The 19,312-nt window shown below is 37.1% G+C and overlaps 1 protein-coding gene across 5 annotated transcripts in view; it reads left to right on the plus strand.

Annotated features, from left to right (window-relative positions):
• The window catches only part of RALYL (RALY RNA binding protein like), an 878,997-nt gene that overhangs the window by 784,477 nt on the left and 75,208 nt on the right, over window positions 1–19,312 (plus strand). For all 5 annotated transcript variants that reach the window (XM_090282912.1, XM_090282913.1, XM_090282909.1 and 2 more), the window contains 2 exons: window positions 76–239; window positions 9,384–9,497. In XM_090282912.1, the coding sequence (XP_090139038.1) occupies window positions 76–239; window positions 9,384–9,497 (278 nt within the window). The remainder of the gene's footprint in view (window positions 1–75; window positions 240–9,383; window positions 9,498–19,312) is intronic.

Here is a 19,312-nt window from a genome sequence, read left to right on the forward strand (position 1 = left end):
TTCTCTTGATCACTTACTACATTTTATGTGACACTGAAACATAAGTATATCTTATTATATCTGTGTTTGGTGCAGATTATTCGACTACCATGGTCATGTGCCTCTACCTCCCCGTGCAGTCATCCCACTGAAGCGCCCCAGGGTGACTGTTACGACGACACGCCGGGGAAAAGGAGTCTTTTCCATGAAAGGGGGATCAAGATCTAACACCAGTGGGTCCTCTTCACCAGGTTCTAAATGTAAGCAATCTCCTTTATTTTCTGTTAAAGAAGGGTGGGGATGAATATTATTGCACAAATGCCTATATTCAGTATTTAATCTAATAATTATGGAATGTCTGCTGTGTATATAATACTAGAGAAATGTGAAACGGATAAGAAGTGGTATCTCTTTTATACCAAAATACATGGGGACAGGGAGGAAACAGATACAAATATGACTGACAGTAACCCTGGGCCAATTTGAAAAAATTGTTTTATCTAAGCAAATGACAAGCTTTTGACCCACTTAGTTTGTGACATATTGAAGTCCTAAAATAGAATGTGTTGATTTTAGTGAATAAATTATTCCACTTCTGAATAAAATACATATACTATCTTTTCAGAGAAACAGTATGCCAAATGAGTGTAGGTTTATGTTTTCGGAAATGTATGAGGATCATTAAGATAGGCAAACTACATATTAGAGATGTTAACAGCATAACTTGTGATAGAATTCTAAATTATTATGAGAGTTGTGTATCTGAAAACATATTTAATATCATAAAAATAAAATGATATTTACATAAGTTTACATTACTAGAAAGTAGAGACACAAAGTTTCTAACTAAACACACTTTTAAACTTTTACATAAAGTCAAGAAAAATTCTAATTTGTTATTAGAATTTTATCCTTAAGTAAAGGAGGGCAAAATGTCCTGCCTTCTTCTCTTCTACTAGAGAAGGGACAGACAATAACAAGTTAAAATACGAGGTAGTACAGAGTAGATCATCACTATGTCAAAGAATAAAGTGTAATAAAGCAACAGGGAAAGTTGGGAGAACTCTACATTATAGGAGAGTCTATGACAAACTCTTAGATTAGGTGACATATGACCAGAGACCTCAAGAAAGTTCATGAGTATGAGAGTGCTCTGGAGCTATCAAAGCAGAGCATTCTGGGCAGAGAAAATGATGAACAGATATGTTAAATTGGCATAGTTATGGAACAGTGAAGGAACCAATGAGGTACAACAGACCCAGGAAGGAAAGTATACCTGGTAATAAGCGCAAAGAGGTAGAGGGAAGCAAGATTCAGTGCAGCTTGGAAGGCCCTTATAGGGACTTTGTGGTTACTCTGAAAACCAACCCTTTAAGATAAGTAAGGCAAAAACTGTTACCCCAATTTATTGATGACTAAAGACAGAGAAGTCACATGGCTTGTAAATGGTAGAGCCAAGACTGCAACTTGGGCCTCTTAATTCTTATACCGTATGCTAGTCTAGTGCAGAACACTGCCCATTACCTTTCAGTAGTATCATAAGTGCTAAGACAGAATTACTGCTAAAATACTTCATTTTCACATGAAAAATGTACACAAAAGTAGTTCAGGAATAAGGAAGGCACTGATGCTTTGGTAGCTCTGATAAAAAATTGGTTTTCTCTGAACGTGACAGAATTTGACTTAGCTAATATCACTCAAATATCAAATTAAATAGGTTTATAGTTCCCTATGTGCTTATCTACCCATTTATCTATCTACTCTGTGGATAGATAAATATGAATTACTTTTCTGAGTCTTAGTAATAAAAGAAAATGAGTTTCAGAAGCAATGCCTAAAGAGTGTTCTATGCTCTTAAAAGCAAAGAAAGTTCTTGAATTTGGTTCTTGTTGTGGAAAATTGAACATTGACTCGCCTTTTAGGTTTATAGAAAACTTTTTTTTCTACAATGGTAATATTAACTTAATTTCAAACAGAAATATCAAGCATCTGTGGATTCTTTGCTCTTTGGTCACTTTTAAAACAAAGTTTATCAATGGCAACATTAATGGCCCATTGGCCACAGCAATTCTTCATTGTGTGAGAGTGTTCTTGGCTTTCTAGGACACTTACATTCTTGATACCCACACCCAAATGCCAGTCACAAGCTTCAGCCTTTGTACAACTAGGAATACCCTCTTACTATGAAAATGTTCCCCAAGGAGCCTTCTTGAGAAAGTGCAGCTCAACTGTGTAAAGTCAGCGACATGGTGGCTTTATACTGTCTACCCCAGCATGCAGAAAAGACTGGTGTTGTCAGCTCTAATGTTGTTGGAGAGAGACCTTTAAAGGAATGGTTACCACTTCTGGCCAAGATGAAGACCTAGACAAATACATTGTGTCTCCCTCCACAACTAAGAAGGAATACAACTACCTCAAAACTACAGACAACCATGAGTTCCAGAAAATAAAGCTGCATGGAAGTCCAACAAACAAAGAAATAAAGAAGTACCCATCCAGACAGGTAGGAGGGGTGGAACCAGAGTGGAGAGGATGAGGTGTGGCGGCAGTGGCAGCAGCGGCAGCAGCAGTGGTGACAGTGGCAAGCTGGTGGGAAGCACAGTCTCACATTTTAAAAGCTAGGGAGGGACAAGTGGGGAGTTCTTTCAGCACCAGACCAGACCACACAGCTCATGGTTCCAGTGTCAGGGAAAATAAAACTTCATTGTTTCTGACTGTGCAGACCAGTGGGGGTTGGGGTGGAGGCAGAAACTGCCTGTCTCTCAATAGAATCTGCTTGTTTAAAGGGCCCCCACATCCCAGAACATCCACAGACCAATGGCCAGGGCAACAGCTAGAGGGGCCCCAGTCCCATACAGAAGTGAAAAGTGCCTGGAAAAGGAGTGAGTGCTGAGCAAGTAGCATTGTTTCCTCTCAGACCCCTCTCCCACAAACAGCACCACAACGTGGTGAAATGGGTCACCCTGTACTGATGAATACCTGAGGCTCTACCCCTTACAACCTAACAGGTGCAATAGCTCTACCTAAGACACAGAGGCAAACAAACACAGGAGCCTGTCATAGTGAGGAGACAGAAAATTATGGCCCAAAAGAGGGAACAGGCCAAGGTTCCAGTGGGAGAACTAAGCAATGAGGAGATAGCCAACCTAACAGACAAGGAGATAGCCAACCTAACAGATGCTGAGTTCAAAACACTGGTGATAAAGATGCTCATAGGCGTGACAGTATGCTTAAGTATTGCAAACGCATAAGGGAAGAAGAGAAGGCTATGCTAAATGAAACAAAAGAAAATCCACACAAAACTGATGGTGAAGGGAAGGAAACTGGGGTTTCAATCAATGATTTGGAACATAAGACAAAAACAGTCAACCAATACAGAATGAGAAAACAACAATTGAAAAAAATGAGGAGAAGCATAGGAACCTCTGTGACAACTTTATCCATGCCAACATCCAAATCATAGGGGTGACAGAAGAAGAAGGGGAAGACCAAGAAATTGAAAGCTTATGTGAAAAAATAATGAACTAAAACTTCCCAAATTTGACAAAGAATATAGACATACAAGTCCAGGAAGCACAGAGAGTCCCAAACAAGCTAGACCCAAGGAGGACCACACCAAGACACATCATAATTAAAATGCCAAAGGTTCAAGATAAAGAGAGAATCTTAACAGCTGCAAGAGAAAAGAAGAGAGTTACATACAAAGGGGTGCTTATAAGATTATCAGCTGATTTTTCAAAATAAATTTTGCAGGCATGAAGGGACTGACAACAACGTGATGAAAAGCAAGGACTTACAACCAAGATTACTCTATCCAGCAAAGCTATCACTTAAAATGGAAGCGCAGATGAAATGCTTCCAAGACAAAGTAAAGCTAAAGGAGTTCATCATCACCAAGCCATTATTATATAAAATGTCAAAGGGACTTACTTTAAAAAAAGATTAAAATTATGAACATTGAAAGGACAACAAACTCACAATTATCAACAACTAAATTAACAAATAAAAACAAAATCCAACTAAGCAAACCAGAATAGGAATAGAATCATTGATGTGGGGATCATTTGGAAGGTTATCAGCTGGGAGGTGGAAGGGGGAGAAATGGAGAAATGATGCAGGGATTAAGAAGCATAATTGGTTGGTACAAAATAGACAGGGGGAAGTTAAGTATAATATAGGAAAGGTTGAAGCCAAAGAACTTATATGCACAACCCATGGACATGAACTAAGGGAGGTGTAATTTCTGGAAGGAGGGGGAGTACTGGGCAGAGGGGAGAAAAGGGAAAGAAAATGAGACTACTGTAACAACATAATCAATAAAATATACTTAAAAAATGGTTATTCACGGTGTCACTTGAAGAAAGGTTGGGTGAGGAGGATGAATCTGATGAAAAAGAGGACCAAGCATGGAGGGAGACTTCACAGCCTATGCAACATTGGAGCTGAATGTTTAGAGATTAAAGGGGATGTACCTGAAGGAATGAGAGTGGGGGGCAGACAAATGAAAACCACAGAAACAAAGGTTTGGGTGCTGAAAACATGACACAGACAACAGGTGATAAGTAGTGTGGCCAGAGCCTCAGATTGTTAGAAACACAGCAGAGAAGAAGGTGAGGGGAAACGTTTGGGACCCAACTGAGAAGTAAAGCAGTTTTCTCAGATTCTCACATTCATCATTTTTAAATTATAAAATTTATAACCTTCAGTAATTAGATCTAATTGTCCAAAGCTCCCAGCTTGTCAACATCAGGGGAGAGTTACACAATTGTACAACAGCAAATTGATTAAATGTATTCAGTATTATTCTTAGTAAGAGAAATACTCCTCTTTCTCACTGTCTAATACTCTACATTAAATATCTGCAGTATGAATTTTGAACAGTTGAGGTGGAATTGGGAAAAAATGCAAAATGATGGTAGCCAAAGGCAGGTGTTTTTTCTTATTCTTTTGCCATAGCGATTCTGATAAAGGAAAATAACATTTCCATGCTAATTTTCTTTCTGCACTTCCTGTTTGCTTATCTATCTTTGCAATAGACAATCAGCTCCAATTTAGTGCCCAGCACATACACAAAGCTTTTAATCAGATTTGTTGGTCTATTTGAAATTGACTTGCAGTGGCCATACCTACAGACACATACCTACAGATTGTGTTGTATTTGCTAATTCTTTACTGTGTTTAAGATGTTAAGCTAAGATCTATTAAGAATAGAGTGGGAGAGAGAGGGAGGAAGGGAGGGGAAACTGATGTTCTCTCTCCATTCAGAGAGTTTGGTTGTAAAGAGTATATGATGGCATAAATTCATTAATATCTCTTACTTCAGACAACTGTCCACAATTTCTTCTTTTTAAAATGTAGTATTGTCAGAGATCAGAATAATTTTTCTTTGATCTGATTGATGAAGAAAGACAGGAACTTTTCATTAGGTATTACTCTGAGTTCGGGTTCCTTCTTAAATGTGTTCATATTATTTTTAATTAAGGAGGACAGACCTCAAAGCCCAGGACCTCATGGTAACAGGAGGTTCATCAGTCAGTAAGAGGAGCTTAACCAAACTCAGAAAATGTTCAAAAGCATGACCTTTGAAATTCTCCAGTGCATAATTAGGTCTTCATTCTCAAGGACTTTACAGTTTAAAATGAAGAGTATACATACAAGGAGAAATCCACAACAGTATGTGTCTAGGAGTAAATGTGAAAGGCATTAAACAGAATGGTAGATGAGACATGCCCCCTCCAGTGGGTTAGTGAAGGAAAATTCATAGGACTGAAAAGATGTGGAATAATCCCTGAAAGATATATAGAATTTTGACAGACATATTCTTGGGAGAGAGTGAATTTTCAGTGGGATAGGTATGTAAATGATAAAGATAATAATAATTGAAATAAGATCTTCTGCTTCTAGCATTTATTGGGACTGATGATGTTGTGGGTATGTTGCTAAGTTCATTGTGTACATTATCTCAGTAAATTATTACAAAAAATTGAAGTTATAGATGATGAACCAGAATCTGAGCTGTTACAAGTGACTCCCCAAGGGACATAGATATGTACTAAAGTCTATGAGGTTCCACACACTAATTGATTAGCGCTAACTTTTCTGTTGAAGTGAAGAGTTTGCTTTGAAAGGAAATGGAATACATACCTGAAATTATCCTTTGGGGGAGACCCTGAATAACAGTTTAAAAAGTTGGCTTTGTACATTGTGAGTCGTCGTCGTCGTCGGCAGCCGTCCGTCTCGAGAGACGATGGTGTAGCTTCTTAAGAGTCTATCTGCACCGCCGAGAATGGCTGTGCAGTCCAACTCGGGAGTGACACGGTATCTGTCTCCTCCCGTGTTGAATCGACATCTTGCGATGACGCTGGAGTGTCCTCTCCAGTGAAGCTGAAGCTACAGAGCCTGGGCAGGGTGATATGGAGGGTCTGCTGTTGCCCATGCAGCAGACCCCGCCTCTCTTCGCAGCTGAAGGGTCCAAGGGAAAGACGGAGTCAATACAGCTTGGCTTCAGGTGCGCCGCAGGAGTTGCCGGTGTTGACTACAACGTCAAACCGCCTTAGGGACTCCGGCTCCGGATTTTCTGTCGGGGTTTACTCCCTTAGCCTTTCCCCTGAAGAGGTATGCCGCAAGGCAGCGGAGGTTTTTTGGAGTCAGAGTTTTCCTTCTCTGATGTGCCCTGACTGGAAGATCGAACCAGCGACACTTAGCTCGCAGGCCGACGCTCAATCCACTGAGCCAAACCAGCCAGGGGCAACATTGTGAGTATTTCTGGTATTTTTCTTATAAAAATTGGGACATTTGGAATTTTCAGCAGGAAGGGCTTATGACTTGTAAATATTATTTTAGGGTCCAATACAAGAGGCCAGGCAGATGGACAGCAGAAGCCCAATGATGAGTGCAATTAAAATGCACAAAATATAAAAAAAGAAAAAAGAAAAACCGGGGTACTTTGGATCTAAGACCCATCTTAATTCTAAATTAACTTTTGCTTTTGGAAAAATATCAGAAATCAAAGTTGCAAAGATTTTTTTAATTCTAAGGTTAGAAACATGTCATAAAACATACATCAGTTTTGATGGAGTAGGTAAAAACTGACAGGGAATTTCTAACATCCATCAAGCAGTGGAGAAATTGTGAACAGGGACCAAAAGTGGTAGAAAAAAGTCAGAGAACAGTTAGAGAGAAAGCACATAGACACAGAGATGGCTCATCCTAAGGCCCTTCTGGAATCCAGGCACAAGGGCAGAACCTCCAGGCTATTTGGGCACTTGCTGCTAGTCATTCCAAGAAAGGAGTCAGGCAACCTACACAGGGCTGCAGACAGATTCACCATGTCATGCTTTAGGGGTCAGGACAGAGAGACAGAACCTGTGTGGTTACATCCTTATTGTCTCTAAGCTCAACAAGTATTAACTAATTAGACTTCAACTTCAAAATGATCTAGCTTTGGACAAAGGTGTTTCTACAATGCTAAACATAAATCTAGATAAAGGAAACCTTAACTCACTCAATACTTGCTGAGTCCAAATTTCTTGTTGGTTTGTAATGTAGTTTCCATAAAACTGGGCATTGGTGGTTTATTTGTTTATGTTTTTAAGGAGATAGGCTAAAATGAGTCCTGGACTGAGGAGTGGCTCCACTTATTAAGAAATATCTTGCTATTTTCCAGCCACAGCCCCATTTCTCCTGCACTGAAAATTAATGTCATAAGATAAAATATTTTCTAATAAATTTGATAGGTTTAAGTAAAACTACATGATGTGCTTTCATCAAAGGGAATGAAAATAATTCTTCAAAACAGAATCAATTTGCAATTGTGACAAATGATGTTTTTCAAATTTCACTACAATTCAACAATGGCAATGTTATGTCCAAAATAATTGACATAAGGAGCAATTTAATTTAAACTGTCTTCTGCTTTCAGTTTGGTTCTCTAGAATAGGCCCACTACACGGAGTCCCTGATTCTTGCGGTGCTTATTTTGCAAACTACTTTATATTTTAAGTAAAATGTTTTTTTATGAAAAATTTGTGATTTTATGATGGAAAATGTTTTTTAATTTTTACATTGGAAAAAAACTGTTCTTCCTTTGAGCAGTTAGTGTGTTAATGCATAATTTATCATGTATGTTATATGATGTATCTTAGTTGACAAATAGCTCTATTTAAAGCAAATGCAGATTGCATTTAGTCCTTGTTTCTTATAATAAATTTCCTGAAGACTAAAGAATCAAGATAAACACTCAGTTTCTTCCAACATTTCTGGGGAATATATAAGCTGAGATCATTATAAACTTGAAAAGAAAAGTGACAAAGAGGAGTTGCTGACATCAAGATCTATGCCCCAGACCTTGAGCATAGCTCTCTGCCGAGACACAAACATCCCAAAACCCACTTATGAGTGAGTGCTCATGGAAAGGTGTAGCTGGTCCATAGTGGCAACTTTAAAATCTTTAGGCTCTGGTTATTGTGGGCTCATGACAACATTTCCAAATGTTCTCATCAAAATGAAAAAATAAGGATGGTGCAGTAAGTTTTTCGTAAACATTAATGTATTTCATTTAAAGCAATGTTTGGTAAATATGAGATTGTCCATTTCTTAAGCCTTTTTGTTTATAATTATAGTTGATAGTAAGATATTTGTTGTGATTGTTATTGTTTTACATGCTTCCTTGGCAAAGTGAAAGTTGTCAGTCTTCTGTTAATCTCATTTTTATCTTTAAAACCACAATAAATAGCAAAAACCTGAAATGGGAACCGTTACTGTAAAACTATTAATGAGAACTTCAGTGAATTTCCTTTCCCTCCAGCAGCATCAGGACTTAAAGAGACAAAGGAAGAACCCACTGCTTTGTTTTTTTGTTTGTTTGTTTTTGTATGTATGTTTGTTTTTAAGAGATCAAAGAGCAAGAGTTCTGTGAGTTGGAGAAACTTCTCTAGTATCTAAGACATTTTAGAAGATAAATGTGATATCCTGATTTTGATCAATCAGCAAAAAACTGCATTAAAAATATCATTGATTACTAAAATACATGTTACAGTGTAGTCCTAAAAGTAGCACTAATACACCTGTCATGCTTTAATCCTCCCTCAATCTAAATCTATCTTAGTTACTGAGCTATTGACCAAAACTGAACTTAGTACAGCTATTTTATAAAATATTTCTAGATACCTCTATCTCTTCACATAATCTTTGCATAACCTTTGGTGCTCACATCATGTAGAATCACTGTAATCAAGTCATTGGTATTCTAAAATAAGCTGGAGTTAATGAGGATCTGATAAGACTTGAAAAGTACTATCCGTGATTTGACACCATCTGGAGAAAAGACAGGGTGACTGCAAGGCATGTGCTGAGTGTAGTACCTTTGATTTGCTGTTGATTTCTGTCCCTTTTTCCCTTTTCAGTGAAATCAGATGAGTTACAGACAATCAAGAAAGAATTATTTCAGATCAAAACTAAAATTGACTCCTTGCTAGGGCGCCTGGAGAAGATTGAGAAGCAGCAGAAGGCAGAGGCAGGTAAGTAAACAGGGTGTGGTCACAGATGTGTCAGGTTGGAACCAGAGACACTTAGTCATGGAGACAGGCAAAGTCAAAAGCACTGGCGGGACTTAATAGAGTTTAATACATATCCACCATAAAGTCTGTAAGCCTAGAATTGCAACAATGGAATATGATCTTTTTACTTTTCACAGACCATGAGCCAATTTTTAAAAAATTTATATATTAACAAAAGGAAAAGGTATGCTGATGCTAAAAAGTAATAATTGAGTCTTAATTGGAAGTTTATATCTCAATATCAAGTAACCTTTAAGAAAATAAAGTCAATTCATGGAATAATGCTATCAGGCTAAAAATAAAACTGTGTCATTAATTAACTGCAGCAAAATTTAACAGATTTAACTACTGTGTTTATGAAGCCCAACACATGCATCACTGCAACCCTGCAAAATTTTAGGACCCAATTTAGACTCTCACCACCCACAATGCCTTTGTGTCCCTGGCCATCCCCAGCCAAGTCACTGATTGCACACTTCACCACATCAGGTCATCTCTCCTCTAAATTATCAGCCCTGACTTTAGTTACTACTAGATTTCTCATACTATTCTAATGCCCTTTTTTTGTGGCTACAGATATTGTTTAGAATCACAGAATATGAGAACTGGGATAAACCTGGAGGTGACCCACTGCACTAGGCGGGTTCAGCCTTAGATCCTTAGAAGCTCCTTAGAGACAAGATGAGATTAGAGGGCACAGGAGTTGGATAAACTTGTCTCCCTCCAGCCCAGCCTTTGTTCCCAGCTAGGTAGTGTCACCTTTGTCTGTTTTATCCACTGGGATTCAGCATTCAAGTTTGTTTGCAAAAATTTCACTTTAAATAAATAAATAAATACAGTATTGAAAGCCACTGCTGCAATATAGCCTCCTCACTTCCCCAAAGAGAAAACAGCTTCAAAAAGCAAACAGATTTTTTCACAACCATATAACCAGTTGATGATAGACCTGGTCTCCAGCCCAGGTCCTGTGGGTAAGTCCACTGTCCTTTCCTTGTTTGTAGTGTCAATATGAGGTGCCACTAGGACCTTGTCCCAGGATTTTACTGCCATGAAGCTATCTGGGGAGTCCTTCCTGGGGAGAACCTGCTGGGATCTGGGCCCTGAACTATGACACAGAGGAGCCAGCCTTCTGTTGACTGTGTCAAGTGGTGATATCCTCAGCAGACCTTCTGTGATGAGGCACATGGGGGTCCATGGGTGGACAGGAATAAACTTGGGTTCAAATCCCCCACCACCGCTGCCTGAGCCTCACTCTCATGAGTGCATTGACTGTGCCTCACACTGCGAGAAATGACAAGGCAGCCGACAGAAGTTCTATCCCACAGGTCATGCACTGGGTAAAGGCTCCAGTGGCAGTGACCTGAGATTGATGGTGACATAGATATATCCAGACAAATGAGAGTTTCCTGCCAGGTTCCTGCCACCCATCTGCCTAGCACATGGCAGAGTCTGCCTGACATGTTTTGAGTTCATATGGACGACAAATGAGAGAGGAAATAGACTAATCTTCATTAAAAATGTCTATTTTAAGTATATTTTCTACAGAGCAAAGTTACTCTGCCTATACTTCTTACTAGAGAAATGTATGTTTTAGGAAGTTTGTCATGTGATATCTGTATCAGTCATTTAAAGCATTTCTAGAACCAAAATACCCTGTGATGTTACTTGAATCAATATTTTTCTCTGAGGAACTTCTGTGAAATTTGTTATTATGTACAACAACCCTGACAGCAAAGGACTTTGATAACCAGTTTCCACTTCAGCTTAAAAATCGTGGAGAACTCATTTAAATATAAATCACCTCAAAGAGAAAATGTGATACTTTAGTCCATAATATTAGACAATCTGGTTTCCTGCAATGAATAATACCTTCCACATCTCTTCTTGGGAGATCTTCTGTAAACATAACTCTAAAACTCAAAGCTTGCATTTCCTTTCTACAAGAGGTTGTCACCTTATTTCCTGAACATGAGACAGTTATTTTTTAAATAAAAGGCTTAGTCCTTTGATATTTAACATCTTCTTACTTTCACATGTTAGGAACAAAGTGGAATTATTTACTTGGTAATTTCTTCCTCTTAATAATTGCCTCCTGAACAATATTCATGTGTATGGAGATAAAATAACCATTTTCTATATAAAGAAATCAAAGTTGCATAAACAGAGTTAACCCTACATTAAAGAAACTGGGGAGAAATACAATAAAATTTTTAAAAAGACTCAATACCCTCCTATTATTTAAGGGGCACTCATTTTCATGCTTATTTGGTTGCAACCTAATTATTTGGTAACTAACAATGACTTTTATTATCACTGTTATATTAATCTCTCATTCCCAATTTACTTTTAGTCATTTCATGATGAAACTTTCCAGTATAGAAGTAGTTGCAGGAAGGAGATAGTGGGGTAAGCCACCTAACATGAACTTTGTCTGGAGTTCGAATTTCACAATGCCCCCTTTTCTTCTGTTTTGTTGGAATTGACTTCCTAAGCTATCAGGAGTAATTGTAATGAAATATAATTACAACATTTTGGGTTCTCTGTACCTTAAACTGCTTCTAATAGATATAAGTATGGTATTCAGTTTCTTCCTTTGGAATAGGAAATTTCCCAAAAAAAGTTCTTGTCTTCTCTTTCTTCCTAACTCTCCCCCAACCATCTACTACATCCTGGACACAACTGAGCAAGTCTTTGACTTCTCTTGAGGCCTCAAGGCCTTCCCATGTAAGCTAGAGGAATGGATTATGGCATCAAATGTATTCCCAACTGTTAAATTATAATTAGTATGAATCCACTGTCTTTGTTTTATTTTTTCCATTGGATAGTTCAAATAACAACTTTGGAATATAGTGACTATTTATTGAAAACAATAAATAACACTTAATACCAGTTTAGCCTATCATAGTAGCGAGGTGATTTTTGTAAAATAACTACATATAAGTTGCCACATTTTTGTGGTTTGCACAGTGATGTTAAATGATCCAAAAGGATGAAAGGAGAGAAAAGGAAAACTAAAGACCGGACATTTTACAATGGGCACAATTACTCCATGGGCAACCACATTCTTTTTTAAATCGTATTTCAGGCATAAAATCTTTGCTATGAAAAGGCAATTAGACATTATTTAGTTCCATTTTATTTTCAGGGCTCTGGCTAATACATAGCCAATCTCTCTTGGATAATTCTAATGATAATAGAAAATGTTAATGATGATTTTAGATCCAACCATTAGAGAGGTCACCAGAGTCCCATTGGATAAATTCATCCTGCCCATATGCTTGATAAAAGATACAGAATTTTTTTCAAGTACATTAATGTCTAAGAATGGAATATTATAAATAAATGTTGAAATATATGACTTCTTTAGAAACATTGGACTTTCAATACTGCTACTCACTTTATACATGGTGTATGCTTTTCAGTTTGCTAATATCTTTATGCCTCCAGTGGATGCATTCATGTCATTTACTTGGTCCTTCATCATTCTTGTGTCTCAGACTCCTATGGTAGGTTCGTCTTTTCTGAGCCAAAAGTATTTTGATTTCACATGGTTCAATTATCATTTTCATGTCCCTGGAAACCAAGCTTAATGTCTAATCCCTTGTAAATGTAACAGCCAATTAAATATTTAAAGATAGCTATAACATTCTTACCCTTCCAAAACCTTTGAATAGAGAGTCAATATATGTAATTAATTGGCCCACAGATTATAAACTTAGCTGCATTCAAATTTTGCTCACAACATCTTATTTTCTCCAAAAACATCTCAGTAATTCCTTCAGCTGCTTCTCAGTAATTGGGTTTTGCATCTTTAACCATCATCATCTCTCTTCTCTGGCCATTCTGTAGTTTGCTGACCACAGACTGTGACTCTCAGAGGACAAAAAGCTGCTCCATTGTGACCTGGCTGCCATCTATAATGTGACTATGTTTCTTTTCTGATATCTTACTACCATTTACAGTTTGGATCAATTGCTGATGCTTCTGGTTACAGATATTGGAGTAAAAACATAAATTGAGCTCTGCTCCCTTCTGAAACTGCATTAAAATTATGATGGAATTTTGAAATGGAAACCCATCCTCTTAAAGAGAATCGACACAAAGGTGTAGAAGCCATACTGCAGATGTGGAAGTGGATTTGACTTAACACATCCAATAAATCCATGCCCAGTTTTAGTCACCGAACTCCCCAAAATCTCAGCATTGAAGGCATCATCTTCCTCTAGAACAGAGAGTGAAAATGGCAAAAAGTCTATTGAGAAAACATATTTTCATATTGTCCTCCCAAGTGTTCATGACCCAGTAGAAGGCTGGCGAAGTATCTTCTAGAAAAACTAAAATGGCATACCTTGGGGCTGGTAGACGAATTGGAGAGCACTTGAAAAGAGGGAAGGGAGAGTTTACACCATTGCTGTAGAAATTCCAAGCATTCTCTCCACCTTATGAGCCAGACTCTGGGCAGGCAGTAAAAAAGGTCTTAATTGGGAATATAAGCAGCCTGGGAGAAAATATTTAATTATGCTGGCATGGGCACCACCCAAGGAAATGGTCAACCAGGCCACCCACTCACTGCCTGTTGATACTCTCAGGATAACTCATTGTTACTATGAACTGACAAGGATCACCAGACAGGAGAAAATATATGACATAAAAAGCAAATACCAAAGTAAGTAAATTGGAGGAAACTGAGATTGTGCAGGAAGAATAATTTTTAAAAATAAAAATCCACTGATAAATACCTTCTGAGGGAAAGAGAAGAGATGCATTCATGATTAAGTACATGAAACATAAACTGAGTGTTCAGGGGGCAGGTAAAAGAGCTTTTCAGAAATTGACATATGATGGCACAAATAAATAACTCAACACAGGATTGGATGATAAATTGGAGAAATTGTCCCAGAAAATATATAAGAAAATAGAAGTAGAAAAATAGAAGGCAAGTGAGTCAGGATTGTGTGACAGAGAACTGAATCCTCAGCTTACTAAGTATGTCAACAGATAGTGCACAGAACTGATCAAGAAGTAGCAATATAGCCCTGGCCAGTGTGGCTTAGTTTGTTGGATAAGTATCCTGTACCTAAAAGGTTGCAGGTTTAATTCCCAGTAAGGTCACATACATAGGTTGTGCGTTTGGTCCCCAGTACAAGTGTGTATATTCCCAGGTCTGGCACATATAGGAGACAACCAATTGATGTTTTTCTCTCACATTGATGTTTCTTTCTCTCCCTTCTTCTCTCCCTTTCTATGTCTCTAAAAAAGCAATGAAAAAATATATCCTCAGGTGAGGATTTAAAAAAAGAATTAACAATATAAACATGTAGAAGTAAGAGGGCATATGTTTAAAAGAATCAGCTGAGTGGAAAGAATTCAAGGAAGTGAAAATTGTGAGCAGGTAGGAAAGGAGTGCTATTTTTTATAATAAGTCTCACAGAAATATTGAGCTGCAAAAATTAAATGTTTCAAAGAAGCTAACTTTGTGGGAGGGGTATTGATTTGTCTTTGGTAACTGTATCAAAACTTTTCCAACTGTTATAGTTTCCTATGACTATTCCCAGATAATTGTAAAAGAAAAAAATTAAACTGGACGTGTTTAAAAATGGCAAGGAAGACTTGATTCAAGACTATTGCATAGGGGTCAAGATTATTGTGATAGGGAAATTGAACTCCACTCTACTAAAACAAGAGGGAGGAGAAATTGTAAATGCTTGGAGAAAGCTAATGGAAAAGTATTGGAGGACATTAGTGAGGAGGTTGGTCAACAGGTCTGGGGCATCTCTGTTTGTTAAGTGACTCAAGGAAATTAGGCTTTTACTTTACCACTGATACTGGAGGCAGGGTCCTGTCTTTCTTGATTACATTTCAAAGGGTTGGTTTCTAGGTCTTGATAAAACATGTCCGAATTGTGAAAGATCTACATCTCAAAGAGGCAGAGAAAGAATGTACAATGGCAAGTTATCTAAAGTAAACATTCTAAGAAAAAGGAGGTCAGGACCTATATTCAGGGGAGAAAACTGTCTAAAGTTAAGTCAGTCTGTGAGGAACATTAAGGCCCTTGAGAGTAACTCAACCAGTCTTTCAAAATTGGACTCTTTTTCCTCATTTTTCTCATCTAAATATAGTCTTGTCTGTGTCCTGCCTCTGGTCATGTCAGCATGACATAAACCTTGCCAATAAAATCGCCAACTTCGACACTTCAATTTTTTTCTATAATCAGTGTCACATCTTATCTTTGGTTTCTCTTTACTCCTCTCTGTTTTCCCAAAGCTACTGCCACTACTCAAACCCTCACCAACTTTCACTAGCTCTGTTGCACCTTTTTTCAACAACTTTATTGAGGTATGTTTTACATAATATAAATTATACCCCTTTCAAGAGTACAATTCAGTGTCTTAGTAATTTTACCAAGTGGTGCAACCATCACCACAAGACAGTTAGGTCATTTTCACCCCACAAGCATCACCTGGGGTCTCCACTGCCCACTGCTCTTTTTTTCCTCCCTAATTCATCTTCCTCTTGGAAGATAGCTTTGCAGTAATAACATATCTGAAGTCCAAACTAATGATATAGTCCCAAATTTACTAGCTGCACAAAATTTGTAAAGGGCCTTATAAAATGTATTAAAATGGGGAAAATCAACATCTAACCCTTAAAATTAACACAATATTTCAGTAATTTTTAAAATTATTTATATTGAATTTGTGGTGACCTTGACAACCCAGTGCACTTTGTGGGCTTTCCTGATGATCATTTATGTTAGCAATACCAGCCATAAAAAGTTGCATCTTTCTAAATGGCATTTATTGGGATCACTGAGTGAAATTCAGATTATATACAGGTATTGTAATGTCGAATTTATTTTTAATACAGTTTATACTGGTTGCAAAAGTAATGGTTCCATGATACTATCTTGGCTCTGATGAATAATGTGACTGTTTTTGTATCAGCATTCCTTCCAACCATCTACTAAGTGCAATGTAGCTAGCAATTAAGCCAGCATGCCAAAAAACTTAATTGCCAACCCAACCAATTTTCAGAATTATATTAATGAAAATAGCTATGCAGCAAGCTGAATTTAATAAAAATTATTTGAACATAAATTCCAATAGTTTTAACTTGTTTTCTGAACCATATGTAGCTTTTGAAATAGAAATGAGATATGCAAGAAAAAAAGTAGTCCACCATGAAGACTGAAATTTAAGATCATATTCTCACTCATTGTGGCTTTTTTAGAGCCTGAGGCATTTTTCCTTACACAGAGTACTTACCTGTCATTTTCTTTTTTTTTTTTTTCAAATTGATTGGTTTATTTTAGAGAGTGTGGAAGGGAGGTAGAGAAAAAGAAAAACATTGATTCGTTCTACTTATTTATGCAATCATTGGTTGATTTTTGTATATGCCCTGACCAGGTAATCAAACCCACAACCTTGTTGTATCAGAATGATGCTCTAATCAACTGAGCTACCTGGGCAGGGCACCTATTACTTCCACTGCCATTTTGACAGTTATTTATTATTAAGCTTCAACAAATGCTCCTAACTAAACCAACTAATTCATTCTTGAATTTAATGGTCTGATTACAGAAGTGAGCCAAAGCATTTATGATGTCTCAAATTAGACCTTTTTTCTAAAGATATATTAGAGAACAACCCAGGCTATAGAGTCAGAAAACCTTCAGTGGGAATTTCAACACTCGCACTTATTAACCGTGTGACCATGGGCACCTTACTGGATGGATGTATGCTTCAGTTTTTCCATCTGTAAAGTAATAAACAAGCCTATTCTACAAGATGTTGCAAGACCTAAAGATAGTAAATTTTGCAGTCAGCATTTTGTATGTGCTTGCTAACTCGCAGCTATAATAAACTTTTATTTCTGTTGAAATCCATAATTTATTATTTTCTTCTAGAAAATCCTCAGACCCCACATTTGACTTTGACTTAGTGGTGTGGGGCTGTATTGTAGAATGTCACAAAGAGGTTTATTCTAACTTCTCTTCTGATTCATATGTTTGTTACCATGGTGCCAAATTCAATAATCACTTCAACTCTTTGAAAATTATTTGACACCCATACATTTATTTTTCATTTTCATGACAATTCATAAATATATTCAGCAAATATTTAGTTTGCATGTAAGACTCTGAGTTAGCCACCAGGAATACAAAAATAAATAAAAATGTTTCTGCCCCAAAGAGTCTTTACTATTAGAGACATAAATATGTGTGTACACACACACACACACACACACACACACACACACACACACACACAAACATAAACACTCATACATTAAAAAGTAAAAATAAAAGTGGGAAAAAGATTATGCAGGTAAGGAGCTTGTAATGAAGTCAAGAATAAACTAAAAAATATTACTCATTTGTAGAGGAAGTAAAATTAGATAATTATTCATAAAAATAGAACAAGTTTTTTTCTTTTTATTTGAACAAGATAATTACTGGGTCAAAACTGCCTGTGAAACTGAACCAGCAGTTTAATAAACATGTGTGATTTTATTCATGGAATCTATTTTCTTAGAGGTATAGCATTTTCCATTGGAGCGATGACAGAAGTCTGTGAATCCACATGTTACTAAAGCAAAGGTTGATTGTGTTTCTGTTAAACTTTTATGAATTGACTACAATTGTAATTAAACATTTTTTTCTCAATTCAGACAATGTCTCCCATGCATTTAGCTTTCAAGTTAATGAATGGGTGAATGAGAAAAAGTTTCAGGGTCATTGTTGTTATTTTTGTTTTTGCAATGAACTACATTAAAACACCACTGTTTTTGTAATAGGCCATCAGAGAAATTACATGTAGGTTGTATATTAATACAAAACAAAACAAAACAGAGAGTAACTTAAAACACTATGTCTGTCTAGGCAGGAATTAAGGGACCATCTCAAAGCCCAAATTGTCTTTGGAATATAAAATTCTTAATAATTAATAGTGATGAATTGTTTTGACATGGACACTTTATTTGGACAAGTAATCAATATAGATTCAACTCAAAAACTACTTAGCGCTTTTTATGATTATGTGTTTACATGGCCTTTATAGTTTAAAAAATATTCACCTCTGTTCTTCATTTGAGCATACAGCACCTTTCTGAAAGATATTTTTATGCTCATTTTTTAGAGAAGAAAATTATGGTTTATAGGACTAGTAATTAACAACAAAAGTATGTATCTCAAATCCTTCAACCTCTCTAACATCTTATATTATCCCTTTTTTGTATAAAGTATTCAGTGAGGGCCACGGAGCACATCAAATTATGTCTTAAAAATTGACTTGCAGTTTTCATTTCACAAAAAAACTAACACCTGTCTTTTCCCCTTTGAGTCTGACAATGACCTTTGAAGGCAATAGCTCAAGTTTCAAGGAAACTTCAACACTAATGATAAAACAAAAGACAACAGTAAAGATAACTATAAGAGCATTTCATTTGGGCTTCAGTTGATCAAAGGAGAAGAGAGTGCATTCATTTAGCAAGATCAGCAAAGTCAGCTTGAACCCCGAAGATAACTGAAACAATTCATACTCAAAGCCACATGAGGATTATTAATCCTTTTTATTGTTGTTCAATTACAGTTGTCCCAATTTTTCCTGCATTGCTCTCCCCTGCTCCCACCTCCTGCTTCCACAGTCAATCTCCACCCTGTTGTTCATGTCCATGGGTCTTTTACACTTGTTCCTTGACTAGATCCTTCCCCTTTTCCCTGTCCCCCTTATCCCTCTGATCACTGTCAGTTTGTTCCTTATTTCCATGTATCTGGT

This window comes from Furipterus horrens, unplaced genomic scaffold (assembly GCF_987537825.1).
Source record: "Furipterus horrens unplaced genomic scaffold, mFurHor1.1.pri manual_scaffold_7, whole genome shotgun sequence".
NCBI classification, from domain to species: Eukaryota; Metazoa; Chordata; class Mammalia; order Chiroptera; family Furipteridae; genus Furipterus; species Furipterus horrens.